The sequence below is a fragment of the Nicotiana tomentosiformis genome, chromosome 12, assembly GCF_000390325.3.
Source record: "Nicotiana tomentosiformis chromosome 12, ASM39032v3, whole genome shotgun sequence".
NCBI lineage: Eukaryota > Viridiplantae > Streptophyta > Magnoliopsida > Solanales > Solanaceae > Nicotiana > Nicotiana tomentosiformis.
The window spans coordinates 57777102-57798178 of NC_090823.1; the positions used below are offsets into that span (position 1 = coordinate 57777102).

The 21077-nt window shown below is 38.9% G+C and overlaps 1 protein-coding gene across 1 annotated transcript in view; it reads left to right on the plus strand.

Moving 5' to 3' along the window:
* LOC104102832 (uncharacterized) overlaps positions 1-18243 on the plus strand; it is a 179594-nt gene extending 161351 nt beyond the window's left edge. Inside the window, exons 2-4 of the mRNA XM_070192007.1 lie at positions 15267-15321; positions 15466-15550; positions 17202-18243. Coding sequence (XP_070048108.1) covers positions 15274-15321; positions 15466-15550; positions 17202-18118 — 1050 coding nt within the window. The 5' untranslated portion in view covers positions 15267-15273 and the 3' untranslated portion in view covers positions 18119-18243. The remainder of the gene's footprint in view (positions 1-15266; positions 15322-15465; positions 15551-17201) is intronic.
* The last annotated feature ends 2834 nt before the right edge of the window (positions 18244-21077 follow it).

The following is a 21077-nucleotide window of genomic DNA, read 5'->3' on the forward strand; positions in this document are numbered from 1 at the left end:
GTCCCGGAAGGATTCATAGCCACTCCAGTACTTCAGGACGCTCTAGTCCGTTTGGTAAGTCTTATGGAGGGTGTGGTCCAGAATGGTACATTTCCAGTGGCACCAGCCGTCTCACAGGCTGGGGGAGGAGCACAAACTCCCACTACTCCCGCTCCGGAGCAGATGGCTCCCCAGAATCAGGCTCCAGCAGCCCCGTTAGTTGGGGTAGTTCAGCCAATTATTACGGCACAGATCGGTCATAGGCCCGCCATATCTTTTGAGGCCTTATTGAGACTGGATAAGTTTACCAAGCTCTTTCCAGTTCACTTCAGTGGTATACCTTCTGAAGACCCACAGGATTATCTTGAACGCTGCCATGAGGTACTGCGGAACATGGGTATAGTTGAGACCAATGGGGTCGATTTTGCTGTATTTCAGATGACGGGTTCCGCCAAGAGGTGGTGGAAAGATTATACATTGACCCGATCGGTCGGATCACCTGCACTTACTTGGGAGAAGTTCTCTCAGCTATTTCTGGAGAAGTTCCTCCCTATCACACTGAGAGAGGAATTCCGCAAGCAATTTGAGCATCTACAGCAGGGCAGTACGACTGTTACTCAGTATGAGTCCCGTTTTGTGGATTTAACCCGTCATGCTCTCCTTTTACTACCTACGGAGGGAGAAAGAGTGAGGAGGTTTATTGAGGGACTCACTCACCCTATCAGACTTCATATGGCCAAGGAAACCGGAAGTGAGATTTCTTTTCAGGCAGCTGCTAATGTTACCAGAAGGATCGAGATAGTTCTTACACAGGAGAGAGGGCAGAGGTCTAATAAGAGGCCTCGTAAGTTTGGTGGTTTCAGTGATGCCTCGTCTGGAGGCAGGGGTAATTTTGGTAGGGGTCATCCTCCCAGACCGTTTCATTCAGCACTTCATGTATCTTCCGGTGCTTCAGGGAGTCACGGTCCTACTATGCCTTACTCTGGACAGCCAGTATTCACTGCACATTCAGCTCCTATTAGTGCATCACCACTCCAGAGTTACTACAGCGGTTATCCGGCCCATTTGGGTCAGCTTCAGCAGCCACAACATCAGGATGGGTGTTATGAGTGTGAAAACATTGGTCACATCAGGAGGTATTGCCCCAGATTGGCGAGTAACAGATCTCGACAAGATTCTCGTGCCATCATACCAGCACCGGTTGCTTCACCGCCTGCTCAGCCAGCTAGAGGTAGAGGTCAGGCAGCTAGAGGTAGAGGTCAGGCCATTAGAGGTGGAGGTCAGACCGTTAGAGGTGGAGGCCAGCCAGTTAGAGGCCGTCCCAGAGACGCAGTTCAGAGTGGTGGGGCCCAGCCCCGATTTTATGCTTTTCCAGCTAGTCCTGAGGCCGAGTTATCTGATGCTGTGATCACAGGTATTATTCCAGTTTTCCATAGAGATGCTTCAGTTCTATTTGATCCAGGATCTACTTATTTCTATGTGTCCTCCTATTTTGCTTCATATTTGGTTGTGCCTTGTGATTCTCTGAGTGCTTTTGTGTATGTATCTACACCGGTGGGAGACTCTGTTATAGTAGATCATGTCTATCGTTCGTGTGTGATTACTATTGGTAATCTTGAGACTAGTGTGGATCTTCTACTTCTTGATATGGTAGATTTTGATGTCATCTTGGGTATGGATTGGCTGTCACCTTATCATGCTATATTGGATTGTCATGCCAAGACAGTGACTCTAGCCATGTAGGGGTTACCTCGGTTAGAGTGGAAAGGAACTCCTGGTCATTCTACTAACAGGGTTATTTCTTATATGAAAGCTCGGCGTATGGTAGAGAAAGGGTGTCTAGCCTATTTGGCTTATATTCACGATCTCAATGCGGATGCTCCTTCTATGGACTCAGTACCAGTTGTTCGTGAATTTCCAGAAGTATTTCCTGTTGATTTGCCGGGGATGCCACCCGACGGAGATATTGACTTCTGTATTGATTTGGCTCCGGGCACTCAGCCCATTTCTATTCCACCATACCGTATGGCCCCGCCGGAGTTGAAAGAACTGAAAGAGCAGTTACAAGACTTGCTTGATCAGGGATTCATTAGACCCAGTGTCTCGTCTTGGGGTGCCCCAGTATTATTTGTAAAGAAGAAAGATGGCTCTATGTGGATGTGTATAGATTATTGGCAGTTGAACAAAGCCACTATCAAAAATAAATATCCGCTGCCAAGAATTGATGACTTATTTGATCAGCTTCGGGGTGCCAAGGTATTTTCGAAGATCGATTTGAGGTCTGGTTACCATCAGTTGAAGATTAGGGCATCTGATGTCCCTAAAATAGCTTTTCGAACTCGGTATGGGCACTACGAATTCCTAGTGATGTCATTTGGGTTAACAAATGCCCCAGCAGCATTTATGGATTTGATGAATCGGGTGTTCAAGCCTTATTTGGATTCTTTTGTGGTTGTATTCATTGATGATATCTTGATTCACTCCAGCATTCGAGAGGAACATGAGCAGCATCTTCGAAGTGTGCTTTACACCTTGAAGAATAATCAGTTATATGCCAAGTTTTCAAAATGTGAGTTTTGGTTAGACTCAGTTGCCATTTTGGGGCATGTTGTATCGGCAGAAGGCATAAAGGTGGATCCTAAGAAGATTGAGGTTGTTTAGAATTAGCCTAGGCCTACTTAAGTTACAGAGATCCGGAGTTTCCTAGGTTTAGCAGGTTATTATCGTCGGTTCGTGGAAGAGTTTTCATCTATAGCATGCCCATTGACCAGATTAACCCAGAAAGGTGTCCCATTCAGATGGTCAGACGAGTGTGAGTTGAGCTTTCAGAAGCTCAAGACCGCTATGACTTCGACGCCAGTGTTGGTATTACCCACAGGTTCAGGATCGTATATGGTATATTGTGACGTATCTCACATTGGGCTTGGTGTAGTATTAATGCGAGATGGCAAGGTAATTGCATATGCGTCGCGGCAGTTGAAAGTTCACGAGAAGAATTATCTTGTTCATGACTTAGAATTGGCAGCCATTGTTCATGCGCTGAAGAGTTGGAGGCATTACCTTTACGGTGTCTCGTGTGAGGTATTTACTGATTATCGTAGCCTTCAGTATCTGTTCAAATAAAAAGATCTTAATTTGAGGCAGAGAAGATGGTTGGAGTTATTGAAAGATTATGATATCACCATTTTGTATCATCCCGGAAAGGCCAATGTGGTGGCCGATGCTTTGAGCAGAAAGGCTGTGAGTATGGGCAGTCTTGCGTATATTCCGGTTGGTGAGAGGCCATTAGCTGCAGATGTTCAGACTTTGGCTAATCAGTTCGTGAGGTTAGATGTTTCAGAACCCAGTCGGGTTCTAGCTTGCACAGTCGCTCGGTCTTCTTTATATGAGCGCATCAGAGAGAGGCAGTATGATGATCCTCATTTACTTGTCCTTAAGGACACGGTGCGGCACGGTGATGCCAAACAGGTTGTTGTGGGGGAAGATGGGGTTCTGCGAATGCAGGGTCGTATTTGTGTGTCTAATGTGGATGGGCTTCGTAAATTAATTCTTGAAGAAGCACACAGTTCCAGGTATTCTATTCATCCAGGTACCGCCAAAATGTATCAAGATTTGCGGCAACATTATTGGTGGAGGAGAATGAAAAAGGATATAGTTGCATATGTAGTTCGATGTCTGAATTGTCAGCAAGTTAAGTACGAGCATCAGAGACCTGGTGATTTGCTTCAGATGTTAGAAATTCCTGAGTGGAAGTGGGAGCGTATCACTATGGATTTTGTTGTTTGGCTCCCACGGACTCAGAGAAAATTTGACGCAGTTTGGGTCATTGTGGACAGGTTGACCAATTCAGCACATTTCACTCCAGTGGCATTTACCTATTCTTCAGAGAGGTTAGCTAAAATTTACATTCGTGAGATTGTCCGCCTTCACGGTGTGCCCGTGTCTAATATTTTAGATCGAGGTACGCAGTTTACCTCACATTTCTGGAGGGCTGTACAGCGTGAGTTAGGCACGCGGGTGGAGTTGAGTACAACATTTCATCCACAGACAGACGGACAGTCAGAGCGCACTATTCAGATATTGGAAGATATGCTCCACGCTTGTGTTATAGACTTTGGAGGTTCTTGGGATCATTTCTTGCCACTGGCGGAGTTTGCTTATAATAATAGCTACCAGTCGAGCATTCAAATGGCTCCATATGAGGAATTATACGGAAGGCAATGCCGATCGCCAGTTGGTTGGTTTGAACCGGGAGATGCTCGATTGTTGGGTACCGATTTGGTACAGGATGCCTTGGATAAGGTTAAGATTATTCAAGATTGACTTCGCACAGCTCAGTCTAGGCAAAAGAGTTATGCCGACCGTAAAGTTTGTGATATTACATTCATGGTTGGAGAAAGAATATTGATCCGGGTTTCACCTATGAAAGGTGTAATGAGGTTCGGAAAGAAGGGCAAGTTGAGCCTTAGGTTTATCGGACCCTTTGAAATTTTTGAAAGGGTGGGTGAAATAGCCTACAGGCTTGCATTACCACCTAGTTTATCAGCGGTTCATCTGGTGTTCCATGTGTCTATGCTCCGAAAATATCATGGTGATCCGTCCAATGTGTTAGATTTCAGCTCAGTTCAATTGGACAAAGATTTGACTTACGAAGAGGAGCTGGTGGCTATTCTAGCCCGGCAGGTCCGAAAGTTGAGGTCAAAGAGTTATCCTTCAGTTCGGGTGCAATGGAGAGGTCAGCCAGTATGGGCATCTACCTGGGAGTCCGAGTCGGACATGCGGAGTAAATATCCACACTTATTCACTAGCTCAGGTACGTTTTTCTAACTCCGTTCGAGGACGAAGGTTTGTTTTAGAGGTGGAGAATATGATGACCCAAAATGTCATCTTTAAATTTAATAAGTAATTCTGTATTTTAAGACCTCGAAAAGCACCATTTATCATTCCTCGACTTGCGTGCGCAGTCCGTAAAATTTTTCGGAAAGTTTTTATGTGAAAATCGGATTAAAATGTGAAATAGAGCTTTAAAACTCAACTGAGTTGACTTTGGTCAATATTTTGAGCAAACGGACCCAGATCAGTATTTTAGAAGTTTCGGTAGCTCCGTATTGTGGTTTGGGACTTGGGCGTATGCTCGAAATTTAATTTGGAGGCCCATAGCTCAAGTTATGACCATTTAACGGAAACTAGTAATTTAAAGGCTAAAGATTTCCAAGTTTGACCACGGGGTTGATTTTTTGATATCGGAGCTGGAATCCGATTTTGGAAATTTGAACAGCTCCGTTATGTCATTTATGACTTGTGTGCCAAATTTGAAGTCATTCCGGATTCATTTAATATGTTTTGGCACGAGATTTGCAAATTGAAAAGTTAAAACTCAAAGTTCGAATCGGGGTGTGAATTATAATTCCAGCATTGTTTGACGCGATACGAGACCCTGAGTAAGTCCGTATTATGTTATTGGACTTGTTGATATATTTGTACGGGGTCCCGAGTACCCCGAGAGTGATACAGATTAAAATCGGATAAAAAATTAGACTTAAGCAAAATTTTAATTTTTGCCTTCTGTTATAATCGCACCTGCAGATTTTTGACCATAGGTGCGAGCTCGCAGAAGCGAGCCTTCCATCGCAGATGCACCCGGGCGTAGCTGGGCAAAAGTCCGCAGGTGCGAAAACCTGCACGCACCCGCGCGTCCGCAGAAGCGAAGGCAGCACATGTGCGCATTTTTCCTCCGCAGGTGCAAGGCCTCGCCTGGCAGCCCTATTTCGCAGATGCGAGCTCGCATGTGCGAGCCCAGGCACCGCAGGTGCGGAAATTCCTTGGGTAGTGTATATATCGAAGAGTCCTAAATTATTTTCACATTTTGGTTGTTTTGAGCTCGGTTAAGGCGAATATTTGGGCGATTTTCACGGAAAACATTGGGGTAAGTGTTCCTTATCCTATATTGATTATATTTCATGATTCCATACTCGTTTATATCATGAATCTGTGAATTTATGGAAGAAAAATCAGATTTTTCTAAAATATTCCAAAAATGAGAAATTTAGATTTGAAGGTCCATTTGATATCGAAATTGGACAATTTTTGTTTGGTTGAACTCGTATCGGAACGGGTGTTCGGATTTCGTGAGTTTTTCTGGGATTTGAGACGTGGGTCCCACTGTCGAATATTTTAATAAATTTTGGATTATTTATCCGGAAAATTTATAAATTCATATGGAATTAATTCCTATGATTAGTATTGAATATATCGAATTGTTTGTGAATAGATTTGAAGCCTTCAGAGATAAATTTAAAAGGAAAGGTTGTGGTTGAGTAATCGGTTGGAATTTGCAAAGCGAGGTAAGTGTCGTGGTTAACCTTGACTTGAGGGAATAGATCCCTTAAATGATTTGTTATATGAATTGCATGTGAACGACGTATAGGCGAGGTGACGAATGTCTATACGTCGTCAAATTAATTGTTTGTCTGCTTACTTGAAAAATCATAAATTGTTTAAAATCATAACTTAATTATTATAATAATTGTTTCTCTCCTATTCTTTGCCAAATATTAATTCTTAAATTCTTGTAATAATTGCTACATGCTTATTTGAATTATGTGCATTAATTGCTACTTGACATTTAGCATATTAAATATTAAACTGTCTATTTTCTCTATGATTTTCATAATAAATTGTTATTTGTCATTGTTTGGTTCATAAATAAATTATAATTATTGTGTGCCTTGCTGCTTAATAATTTCTCATTGGACGTGATATTTATTGGAGTAAATTTTATTACATTTATGAGTTGTTTAAAATTATATTGGGGGAACGGGTTGCACGTCGCAACGGAAATAAAAGTATATATATATATATATATATATATATATATATATATATATATATATATATATATATATATTGGGGGATCGGATTGCACGCCGCAATAGACTTATTTAAAAGTCAATATTGGGGGATCAGATTGCACGCCGCAATAGACTTATCTAAAGTCAATATTGGGGGATCGGATTGCACGCCGCAATAGACTTATTTAAAAGTCTATATATATACTTGATTGAAATAAATATATGACAGACTTGGTTAAAAGGAATATATTGTGAGAGCTGGTTGCACGCTGCAACAGAAATGAATGTGAATATATTGTGAGAGAGGGTTGCACGCTGCAACATAATTGATTGAAATGATAATGGATTATGACTGCTGAGTTGGCTTCAATTATTATAAATGAGTTACCTGTTTTATTTCTATTATTTGTTGTTGTCATTAATATTGCGTACAGGTTAATGTTAGTGAACCGCCTTAGCCTCGTCACTACTTCGTCGAGGTTAGGCTCAGCACTTACCAGTACATGGGGTCGGTTGTACTGATACTACACTCTGCACTTCTTGTGCAGATTTTGGAGTTGGTCCCAGCGGCGTACCATAGACTTGCTCGGATTTCAGCTACCAGAGGAGACTTGAGGTATAACTGCATGGCGTCCGCAGTTCTGAAGTCCCCGTCTATTTTACTTTAGCTGTGTGTTTATTTTCAGACAACTTTATATTATTCAGACCTTTATTTGTATTTATTCTAGAAGCTCGTACACTTGTGACACCAATTCTGGGATGGTATTTAGATACCGTTGTTTTTATGAATTATTTCACTATGTTTCAAACTTTGCTTCCGCCTTTGTTACCTTGATTATTAATAATATAAAAATTGTTTTAAAAATAGATAATATTATTCTAACGTTGGCTTGCCTAGCAAGTGAAATGTTAGGCGCCATCACGGTCCGAAGGTGAGAATTTCGGGTCGTGACACCGATAACCTCAATAAATCACAATAATCTCTTAAGTTTGAAAATATAATATTTGAATTCAATATAAAACCTCACAATTTTAGAAACAAAAATCTCCCAAAACCCGATGTCACTGAGTACATGGGCATCTAAATAATAACAAAGTCTGACTGATAAGAACAGAATAGTACAATAACTGAAAGGAAAGAGAGCCAAGGTCTGCAGACCCCAAGCAGCTACCTTGATAGTCTCCAACAGATAAATCCTCAAATCTGGCAACCGCCGTATCCGAAAGTACTTAGATCTGCACACGAGGTGCATAGTATAGTATGAGTACAACCAACTCAATAAGTAACAAGACTAACCTCTAGGATGAAAGTAGTGATGAGATCAACATGTACATTCTAGTACAGAAATAACAGTACAGAAATGTAGGCATGCTTTCTAGTTCAACAGTTAAACTCCGTACAGGAAAAATAGATAAAATCTGCATGATATGAGAAATATGACATCTATATATCTACATGCCAAAGTATATGTTGTATCTGATGTACCACAATGGAAACCTCGTGTACTCACACTCTCAGAATACTCAATCACTCAGTACTGTATATGGTCAATCCAGCCCAGGAAGATCCATCCTATATATATATATATATATATATATATATATATATATATATATATATATATATATATATATATCAACCGACAGTCAGTCACTTAGTACTTTATAAGGCCAATCCAGCCCAGGGGAAGATTCATCCCCAAATATAAATGATTCGGACAAGATCCATGCCCAGGGAAGATCCATCTTTCAATATAAATGCTTTGGGAAAGATCCATGCCCAGGGAAGATCAGTCTCTCAATGTAAATCAACCGCGCTCACTGTAGGGGGTGCAGACTCCGTAGGGGCTCCTTCAGCCCAAGTGCTATAATAGCCAGATCCAGGCATAAATAAATAAATAAGTCATGCTGTGGCGTGCAGCCCGATCCCATAAATATCACTTAAAATCTCCAGCTTCTCGGGCTCTCAATGACATGAAAATCAACCCGACGTGATGATATGTTGTATCAATGAATGATAACAGAGACTGAGATATGATATGCGAATGATAGATGTGACTGAGTACAAAATTACAATTCAAATGAATAATTCAACAGCAACATGACCTTATGGGTCCCAAAGTATCAGCACGTAGACTAAACATGATCTTTAATACGAGTCTCAGCTCAATTTCTCTAGCACGTGGAGGACATGCGAATAATGACATGATTTTTTAATTTAACAACTCCTCAGAATTTAGTTAAGTCACTATTTATATGGTGTACGCTCATACGCTCATCACCTAGCATGTGCGTCACCTCCAACAACTGATAGAATACAAAATTCGAGGATTCATACCCTCAGAACCAAGTTTAAAAATGTTACTTATCTCAAACCGTGTAATTCTTTACTCCGCTATACCCTTGCCTCGCGAATCAGCCTCCGAACGCCTCGAATCTGGTCACAATTAATTCATTTCATTCAATAGAAATTATTGGAATTAATTCCATATGAAAATACTAATATTCCAATAAAATTCAAAATTTAACTCAAAAATTGCCTGTGGGGCTCACGTCTCGGAACTTGACAAAAGTTACAAAATATGAACGCTCATTCAACCACGAGTCCAACCATACCAATTTTACCAAATTCCGACATCATCTCGACCCTCAAATCTTCAAATTAAACCAAGAGGGTTTTCACAATTTTTCAATTTAAATCACCAATTAAATGTTAAAAACAACCATGGATTCGGGTAATTTGACCAATATTGAGTCAAGAACACTTACCCCGTTGTTTTCCTTGAAAATCTCCCGAACATCTCCTCTCCCCGAGCTCCAAATCGTTAAAAATAGAAAATGGGACGAAGTCCCATTTTCAGAACTTAAACTCTCTGCCTAGTCATTTGCTCCATGCGATCGCGGAAAATATCACGCGATCGCGAAGCACAGTTTTCCCTTGACCAGTTTTAACCTTACACAATCGCGGACCTGTCCACATGATCGCGAAGCTCAACTTCACAGACCTATGTGATCGCGGACTCGTCTGCGCGATTGCGAAGCACAAATGCTTGACCTCCACTTCTGCTCCATTTCCTCTACGCGAACGCGACCTTAGCCACGCGTTTGCGAATCACAAAATCCCAGAACTACGCGATCACAACCCTCTTCACGCGATCGCGAAGAGAAAATTTCTCCACTGCCCAGCTAAGCCTACGCGATCATGAACCTTCTCACGCGATCGCGTAGAAGAAAACCAGACAGTGCATCAGAAAAACTCCAGCAAAGTTCAAAGTCCAAAATTCAATCCGTTAACCATCCGAAACTCTCCCGAGGCCCCCGGGACCTTTACCAAATATACCAATAAGGCCCAAAAAATCATACGAACTTAGTCGAAACCTAAAACCACATCAAGCAGCGCTAAAAATACGAATCATACCCCAATTCAAGCCTAACAAAACTATAAAGTTCCAACATCTACATTCGATGCCGAAACCTATGAAATCAAGTCTGATTAACCTCAAATTTTGCACACAAGTCATAAATGACATAACGGACTTATTGAAATTTTCAGAACTAGATTCCAATCCCGATATCAAAAGTCAACTCCCCGGTTAAACTTCCAAATTTAACTTTCTATTTTCGCCATTTCAAGCCTAATTTAACTACAGACTTCCAAATAATTTTTCGGACACACTCCTAAGTCCAAAATCACCACACAGAGCTATTGGAATCATCAAAACTTTATTCCGGGGTCGTTTACAAATAGGTCGACATCCAGCCAATATTTTTAACTTAAGTTTTAAACCTTGAAACTACGTGTTCTAATTCATTCCAAGACCTCATCGGACCCGAACCAATTACCCCGGCAAGTCATATAACAACTATAAAGTATAAATTGAGCAGTAAATGGGAAAACGGGGTTGTAATACTCAAAACGACCGGTCGTGTCGTTACATTCTCCCCCTCTTAAACAAACGTTCATCCTCGAACGAGTTTAGAATTATACCTAGAGTCTCAAATAGGTGTGGATATTTTATCCGCATCTCCCGCTCAGTCTGCCAAGTAGCTTCTCCGACCGGCTGGCCTTTCCACTGTACTTTTACTGAAGCTATGTTCTTTGATCTTAACTTCCGAACCTGCCGGTCCAAAATAGCCATCGGCTCCACATCATAAGTCAAATTACCATCTAACTGCACTGTACAGAAATCCAAAACATGAGACGGATCTCCAAAATACTTCCGGAGCATAGATACATGAAACACTGGATGAACACCCGATAGATTAGGCAGCAATGCAAGTTCATAAGCCACCTCTCCAATCATCTTAAGTATTTCAAAAGGTCCAATATACCTAGGACTCAACCTGCCCTTCTTCCCAAATCTTGTAACACCCTTCATAGGCAAAACTCGGAGTAGTACCTTCTCTCATACCATGTAAGCAACATCGCGAACCTTCAGGCCGGGATAACTATTCTGTCTAGACTGCGCCATGTGAAGTCATTCCTGAATCAATTTAACCTTTTCCAAAGCATTCTGAACTAAATCAGTACCCAATAGCCTAGCCTCACCTAGCTCAAACCAACCCACCGGAGACATCGTCTCCCATATAAACCCTCATACGGAGCCATCTGAATGCTCGATTGGTAGCTATTATTATAGGCAAACTCTGCCAATGGCAGAAACTGGTCCCAAGAACCCCCAAAATCTATAACACATGTACCTAGCATATCTTCTAATATCTGAATAGTGCGCTCGGATTGTTTTTCCGTCGGAGGGTTAAGAGGGGCTCCTTCAGCCCAAGCGCTATAATAGCCAGATCCAGGCATAAATAAATAAGGCATGATGCGGCGTGTAGCCCGATCCCATAAATATCACTTAAACTTTCCAGTCTCTCGGGCTCTCAATGACATGAAAATTAACCCGACATGATGATATGATGTATCAATGAATGACAACAGAGAGTGAGATATGATATGCAAATGATAGATGTGACTGAGTATAAAATTACAATTTAAATGAATAATTCAACAGCAACATGACCCTATGGGTCCCAAAGTATCGGCACGTAGCCTAACCATGATCTTTAATACGAGTCTCAGCTCAATTTCTCTAGCACGTAGAGGATATGCGAATAATGACTTGATTCTTTAATTTTACAACTCCACAGAATTTATTTAAGTCACCATTTCTATGGTGTACGCCCATACACTTGTCACCTAGCAAGTGCGTCACCTCCAATAATTGATAGAACACAAAATTTGGGGATTCATACCCTCAGAACTATGTTTAAAAATGTTACTTACCTCAAACCATGTAATTCTTTACTCCGCTATACCCTTGCCTCACGAATCGGCCTCCAAACGCCTCGAATCTGGTCACACGTAATTCGTTTAAGTCAATACAAATTATTGGAATTAATTCCATATGAAAATACTAATTTTCCAATAAAATCCAAAATTTAACTCAAAAATCGCCCGTGGGGCCCACGTATCGGAACTCGACAAAAGGTACAAAATATGAACGCACATTCAACCACGAGTCCAACCATACTAATTTTATCAAATTTTGACACAATCTTGACCCTCAAATCTTCAAATTAAACCAAGAGGGTTTTCTTGAAAATCTCCCAAAAATCGCCTTTCCCCGAGCTCCAAATCGTTAAAAATGTCCCATTTTTAGAACTTAAACTCTCTGCCCAGTCATTTGCTCTACGCGATCGCGGTAAATCTCACGTGATCGCGAAGCACAGTTTTCCTTGACAAATTTTAACCTTACGCGATCGCGGACATGTCCACGCGATCGCGAAGCTCAACTTCACAGACCTACGCGATCGTGGACTCGTCCACGCGATCGCGAAGCACAAACGCGTGACCTCCACTTCTGCTCCATTTCCTCTATGCGAACGCGACCTTAGCCACGCATTCGCGAATCAGGAAATCCCAGAACTACGCGATCGCAGCCCTCTTCATGCGATCGCGAAGAGCAAATTTCTCCACCGTCCAGCTAAGCTTACGCGATCGCGAACCTTCTCACGCGATCGCGTAGAAGGAAACGAGACAGTGCATCGGAAAAATTCCAGCAAAGTTCAAAGTCCAAAATTCAATCCGTTAACCATCCGAAACTCACTCCAGGCCCCCGGGACCTCAACCAAATATACCAATATGTCCCAAAATATCATACGAATTTAGTCGAAACCTCAAATCACATCAAACAATGCTAAAAACACGAATCATACTCCAATTCAAACGTAATGAAACTAAGAAATTCCAACTTCTACATTCAATGCCGAAACCTATAAAATCAAGTCCGATTGACCTCAAATTTTGCACACAAGTCATAAATGACATAACAGACCTATTCAAATTTTCAGAACTGGATTCCGACGAAAGTCAACTCCCTGGTCAAACTTCCAAACTTAACTTCCTATTTTCGCCATTTCAAGCCTAATTTAACTACGGGATTTCAAATAATTTTTCGGACACACTCCTAAGTCCAAAATCACCACACGGAGCTATTGAAATCATCAAAACTTTATTTCGGGGTCGTTTACACATATGTCGACATCCAGCCAACCTTTTCAACTTAAGATTTAAACTTTGGAACTAAATGTTCCAATTCATTCCAAGACTTCACCGGACCCGATCCAATTACCCCGGCAAGTCATATAACACTATAAAGTATAAATTGAGCAGTAAATGAGAAAACGAGGTTGTAATACTCAAAACGACCGGCCGAGTCGTTACACAGTTGAATATACTTAAAAAAGATATTTAGTTACTTATTAAAAAGTCACAACTTTTTAGAAATGACATTTCAAATAAATTATTATTTTTTTTAAAAAAAAAATATTACTCTTTACATTTTTTATTTTCTTCTTACATTTTTTATTTTCTATAAATAAGGTAATTACGATTTTAAGAAGGATATTTTGGTAATCCAACTTTTTACTTAAGGAGGAACAAGAAAAAAAGAAAAGAGTTTAAAATATCCTCATGTGGATTTTTTATTTGTCGAATACTTGGCCAATTGGTTTTTTCTCCGATGAAAATACCCATAGGAGCATATAAAAGATGCCTCGTCCTGTTGAATTTTGGGTCAAATATGAAAATTCTAGATAGTATGCTGCCAAAAATTAATTTTCTTTACTTTGAAATATTAAGTAACGTTGGAGATGAGACCAACATGATATTCCCATTGTTTATTTAATATTTGTTGGTGAATTAGTTATGAACTATTCAAGCTGATCTCACATAATAGGACCAAACAATCCTCAAACCTAGCCGACGTTCTTAAATGCTTAAACGGTCGCTATCTCTAACAATAACTTTTTTGATCAATTGATACCTCTATATATGTTTTATTAGTAACAAATTAATTTATTGAGTTGTTGCATTCCGTCTTTTAATCAACTTGTGATTAGTTTATGTGTCCGCTTGATTGATACTTATAAGAAACAAAAAACATCAAGCTCTATGACCGTTTTCAAATTTGATTAATTATTGAATACCAACAAATGATTCATCGTAGTTTATGTGTTTGAAGCATTATTAGTAAGTGTATCACTCATTCTTAAACGCTATGAAAACTGAAAATTATTAGAAAATATGTTTTTGAGTTTAACTTCTATATATTACTAGTGAAAAAAAATTCACTATCAGATTACCTAAAGATAATTACATATAATTATCTATATTAAGTAAAATTAATAATCCAAAATATATGAGGATAACCTTTTATAAAATGTTTAAAAACATTTACGTACCATATTAAAATTTTATGTTGTCACTATATGCAAATTAAATACCTTACTAAAGGATCATTTCAATATCTTGATAAGTTTGTCTCTGAGCATTCTTTAATTTGGTAAAAAGAAAACAAAAGGAAATACTCATTTACTTTCCCATGGATTAAAAGAGAGTAGAAAATGTCAACAGGATCAGAAATCACTAAGATTCTGACTCATAACTTGAAGGTTCCAATTGTAACCTACTAATCACTTATTGTCCTATCGGGCACAAAGGAAAAAAAAAAGATAGTAATTTTGTTTTATTTTATGTGATATTATTTTTTTATTAATATATTCTAAAAATTAATATAGAATATTTTTACATAACTAAAATAATTTGATTATAAACTTCTTATTGAAATATCATATGCAAAATCACAAGCTTCAAATATTTTTCTTTTCTAGTTTATACTTTATTCTAAAGATGCCTCCTTGGGCATGAGATTACCTTAGTTACCTAAAGAGAGAGTGAATCAGTAATTGACTTTTATTATTGTCGGCGTCTTTGTGTCCCCTTTTAATGTTAAATATATATTTAACGTTTAATTATTTGCCATATCATTGTGCAAATCAATTAGCAATTCTTCTGCACATTTATTTTTGTCAAAATCTCCAGATTTCAGTTCCTGGCCTTAAAACAGTTGCTTGTTCAGTTTAATCAAAGTGCAGACACTATATGGGAAAAGACGTTGAAGAACAGCTAAGCCTAAACGAAGATTCCAAGGTATGCATGACCTCTTCTATATCTTCTGAGTGATGAAGATCTTGTACTAATTAATCCAAGATTTCAGTCTAATGAGTTTCAATTAATAAAGCTTCAACTTCATTGATTGATTTTGCTTTTTTCCTCTTAATTCTTCTTGTTTAGGATGGTGAGGTTATAGAATCTTTGTTACCCCCTATACCAAGATCACCAATTAATAGCAGACCAAATAGCATGGTGGTTAAGGCAAGTTCAATTTCTCTCTATCTATATGTTATTTTTAGAGTAAATTTTATGGACGGTCATTCAACTTTTTGTTCATTACCTAAAAGTACTTTTCTTTCTTTTGTTATGTAAAAGTCATTCAACTGTGTGTTCATTACCCAAAAGTCATTTTTTCTCCTTTGTTACACAAAAATCATTTTACTATGCTCTAGTTATCACAATAATCACTTTGATAAAATTTTACAAACCTTTCACCTGAAAATTTTATTATGCCCTTGACATTATAAATCCTCTCATTTATGTAATATATTCGTACATTTAATTTTTTCTTAATATTAATTTTCAAGATATATAAGTAGCATTATTAAAATTGTCATTAACATTACCGTGAATAAATCTCAAGTCCACGTTCTTAATCATGATTAACGAAATATGTTTAATAAAAATAAAAAAATCAAAGCTCATTGATTTATCAGCCAAGCCATATCCATTAATTTAATAAATAAAATACCCATATTTAACAAAATAACACATCAGATTAATAATTTTAAATAAATAATATTAACAGATAAAGCATTAAATAACTTAATATTAAATACAAATATATTTGAAACTTTTTTTAAAATTTTTATTGACTATAAAAATATCATTTGTTAAACAAATATATTTTAATTATTTTAAATAAATATTAAAAAATAAATATTTTTTTTATCATTTTTATATTTAAAATATGTTCATGTTTGAATATGATTAAACAAATTGAGTTCCATGAAAAATAATTAAATGTATGAATATATTATAAAAATAATAAATAAAATAATTTAAAGTTATTTTAATTATAAGTAAAATACCTAGGTAAAAATATATTATATAGTATATAATTTAGAAGGTATTACATAAATGAGAGGATTAATGTCAAGGACATAATAGACTTTTCAAGTAAAAGTATTATAAAATCTGGCCAAGGTATTTTTTGTGATAAATAGAGTAAAGTAAAATAATTTTTGTAAAACAAAAGAAAGAAAAATGACTTTTGGGTAATGAACACAAAGTTGAATGATTATTACGTAACAAAAAGAAGAAAAGTGACTTTTGCGTAATAAACACAAAGTTGAATGATTATCCATAAAATTTAGTCTTATTTTTATGATAATTGGGTTGGTATGGTTGATGAAATTGAAAGGACATGAAACTAATTAGTTGCAAAATTCAATGCAAACATTGCTAAAAACTTATTGTTCCTCTGGTTTCCTATCTTCTTTCACATTTAGTTCTCACAAAGTGTTTTCTGATGGTTGGTTGGAGATTATGAAAATAAGTACCGAAAAAACATTTATTAAAATTTATAATAATATTAGCAAAATGAACGGTGTTTTGATAAAATTGTTGAGTATTGATGATTGATAATAATGTCTAGGAGTTTGGTTAAAGCAATAATATAAAGTTAAAATTTTAAACAATTTTGAAGGAAAATGACTTCCGCCAAAAAGTGAGGGAGGTCATCATTTTCCCCCTTTTGGTGGAAGACTTTTCCCTGAAAAGTATTTTCTGGAAAAAAACAATACCATAATAATAACTTTTCTTTTTTGAAAAATATTTTCTGTCATGAGTTATTTCATGTTATGAGCTTAAAAGAGTATGTTTTGATTAAGATTTGTTGACAAAAGAACAGAAAGCAAATACTGTAATTCCAGCCCATTTGGTGGCAGAAGCTATATCAACACTCCATGGCCTTGATTTAAGATGGTCAGGGCCAATAACACCAAGTGAAATGCAATATGTTCAACAGTATGTTTTGGCCAAGTACCCTGAATATTGCAATGGACTTGTGGCAGAAGGAGACAAAATTGATCTTTATACGCTTTGTCTGATCGATGAATCATCCGCTAATGGGAAAGGAAAATCCCCAAGGAGAGAGTCGTCGTCGCCTTCTTTTGGAAGTAGTAATTCAGAGTTGGGAAAAATCCTATTGGAACCATCAAGATTGCTTGATATTCTCACCAAGAAAACTTCTTACCAAGGGAATTTCATTTCAATCCCAGAAATTCAAGTCCGAAATCGAGCTTTGCAACAATGTGGAGTAAGTGAAGAGGAGTACTTAGTTATTTTTAAAGTTACACTAAAAGAAGCAATGATGATGATTGGAGAATGTTACCCTTTCTTCAGGGGAAATTACTACATGACAATTCTTGGTGAAGATTATGATTGTATAAGGGAATTTGTTAGTTTTAAAGATTCAAAAGTGATTGCAGCACCAGAAACATGGCTGGATTTGAGGATTAAAGGATCACAACTTAGCCAATATTTTAGGAGAAAATCTAAGCATAGTCCAAAAGGGCTATTTGCATATCCTGCTTACGTGGGAGAAACACGTTACTCGATGCATTGGATATCAGAAGCTCATAGAAATTCATGGCATGTTCTGTTAGATGCTTCTGGTTTGGATGCAGGAAAAGAAAGGTTTGCTTTAGCATTGCATCGACCGGATTTCGTGTTGTGTACAGTTGATAATACACATGCTCAGCCCTCAAAAATCACATGCCTTCTTGTAAGGAAACAATCCTTTGAAACAGCAGCCTCTTCAGCTAATTAACTGAAGAAAGTTGAAGCGACAGAGAGACAATGTATAATTATCTGTATACTTCTGTTCTAAAGAGATAAACATTTTCTACGTACTGGCCGTTTTTATTTGTTTTGACCTTTTGCTGCTTTGAATTTTGATTATGCATATCTTTAGATTTTACATGTTCTTGCTGATAGTCTTTGTGTGTTGGTACATAGTTTAGTTCATGTAGGGAAATATTGGTTATATTTTTTGATTGGAAAAGTGAGTCTAAAAAAGGAAATGTTGAATTAATTAATCGTAAATTATGTGATTTTAAAACCTTCTTGCATTCGAAAATAGATATTTAATAGTATAGGAAACAAAATTTCTACCATAAATGCAAATCCTTCTTATATCATTCGAGAATGATTTTTTCACATAATTAAAGCTCCACAAGGTAGAACGTATCACGTCGGGGCCAAGAAAGCCGAAACAAGAGTAAACGACATCTTTGCCATCAAGAAATCCCTAGGAGAGAGACTAAGGGATTTCCTCACCCGATTCAACAGGGTAAGGATGACCTTACCAAATGTGTCTGAGGGGATGACAGTCCCAGCCTTTTCAGAATGGGTTGAGTAGGGAGGGTTCAAGAGCGACCAGAAAGCTATTGAGCCGATTGATGAAGTATCCTACAACCACTTGGGATGAAATCCATAATGCCTACTGTGCAGAGGTCCGAGCAGATGATGACGACCTCAATGGACCAACCCGACGACTCATCTTGGTACAAACCGAGCCCAGGAAAGAACGAAGAGAAAACATGAGGAGGGATTATCCAATCTCGTAGGCAAACAGGGAACAATACCAGACTTATGTCAGGGCACCCACCCTTCCCTCCTTTTGCTATGATGATGGCCCGTCTAGGCCGAGGACGGAGACTCACATGAACGAGAGAGGTATGCCCCCTTTGTTATCTGCTCATAATTTTTGTGTTTCACCTACAGAGGTGGTCTACACCCTTGAGAAGCTTGGAACGAAGGTGAAGTGGCCGCCAAAGATTAAGTCAACCCAGATCAAATCAAGGCTATCGACGGGACACCTGAGCAATTTACTACTAAGAAGCAAGTCAAAAGGTGGACTGGTCAGATCGCCGCCCGATCGAGATTTATCTTGCGGTCGTCCGATATATGCCATAGATTTTTTGACATACTCAAAAAGAATAACGACCTCGAGTGGATGCCCGAGTGCATGCAAGCATTGCGAGAACTGAAAGCATATTTGTCATCGCCACTTTTACTCTCGAAGCTTGTACCCGGGGAACACCTCCTCGTCTATCCCGCCGTCTCCGAAGTAGGAGTAAGTGAGGCCCTAATTCAATAAAACAAAGGTACGCAATCTCCTATTTATTATATCAGTAAAACACTTGTCGACGCCGAGACGAGGTACCCACACCTCGAGAAATTGGCCATGCAATTGGTCGTAGCTTCACGAAAGCTTAGACCCTATTTCTAGTGCCCCTATCTCAGTCGTTACCACTATCCCTCTAAGAAGCATTTTGCATCAACCCGAGCTGTCGGGGAGGCTATCCAAATGGACCATCGAGCTAAGTGAGCACGACATCACATATCAGCCTCAAACAATAATAAAGTCGCAAGTGCTCGCCGACTTCATTGCAGACTTTAGCGTGAAAGTAATTCCTGAGGCTGAGAAAAAAGCTGTTCAAGCTTCTTTTAAAACACAAGACCTTTGGGTCCTGTACACCGATGGAAAATCCAATGCCTCCGGATCCGGACTGGGACTCGTACTCGAGGACCCCACCGATGAAGTAATTCGCCAGTCCATAAGATGCACGGATATGACTAACAATGAGAGCATAATTGCAGGGTTGAGGCTAGCACTCAAATATGGGGCAAAGCGGTTAAGACTCCGCTGTGATTCCCAGTTCACAGTCAACCAAGTCAGAGGGACTTTCCAAATCAAAGAACAAAGGTTGCAAAAATATCAAGCCAAGATTTGTAAGTTGCTGCCCAATTTTGACGAATGCCAGCTCGACGAGATCCCTCGAACTTAGAACGTCGAAGCAGATGGCCTCGCCAAATTGGCCACTGCCACCAAAAGCATCACGGCCGGGGAACAAAGCGTAGTCCATCTCCTCAACTACTCACTACACTAAGTCGAGGTAAAATCTGTAAGTTTAACTTAGGAATGGCGCAATCATATTATTACGTACTTGCAAGATGGCACCCTACCAAACGACGAAAAAGGAAGCTAAAAAACTAAGAATGCAAGTGGCTAGATACAACCTCCTTCGTAATGACTTATACAAGAGAACGTATGGCGGTCCTTTGGCAAATTGTTTAGGCCCAAACCAAACTCAATGCGTTCTCGAGGAAGTCTATGAAGGCCATTTTGACGCTCACTCTGGTGATCGATCACTCGTCAGGTGCCTCATACGGGCCGAGTACTACTGGCCCACCATGAAGAAAGATGCCTCGGAATTCATGAATAAATGCAGGCAATGTCAGAAATACGCCCCAATAATCCACCAAGCACGTGAACACCTTCATTCGGTCACCTCTCCATGGCTATTTATCAAGTGGGGAATGGACATCGTGGATCCACTCCCGCCAGGGTGAGGTAATGTACGATTTATTTTAGTTTTAATTGACTATTTCTCTAAATGGGTGAAAGAAAGAGTATTCGCCCAAGTGCGTGAACAAGAGGTAATCGCCTTCATATGGAAAAACATCATCTGCCAATTTGGTCTACCCAAAGAGATAAGCTGCGACAATGGGCCATAGTTCACGGGAAAGAAAACTACTGAATTCTTCGAGAAATGGCACATTAAGAGGATACTTTCAACTCCTTATCACCAAGTAGGAAATGACCATGTAGAATCCTCCAATAAGCCCATATTAAACATCATGAAGAAGAAACTTGAAGAAGCCAAGGGACTGTGGCCGGAACATAAGCAGTTATACCAGTCGAGGTCGGAGAACCCAACCTG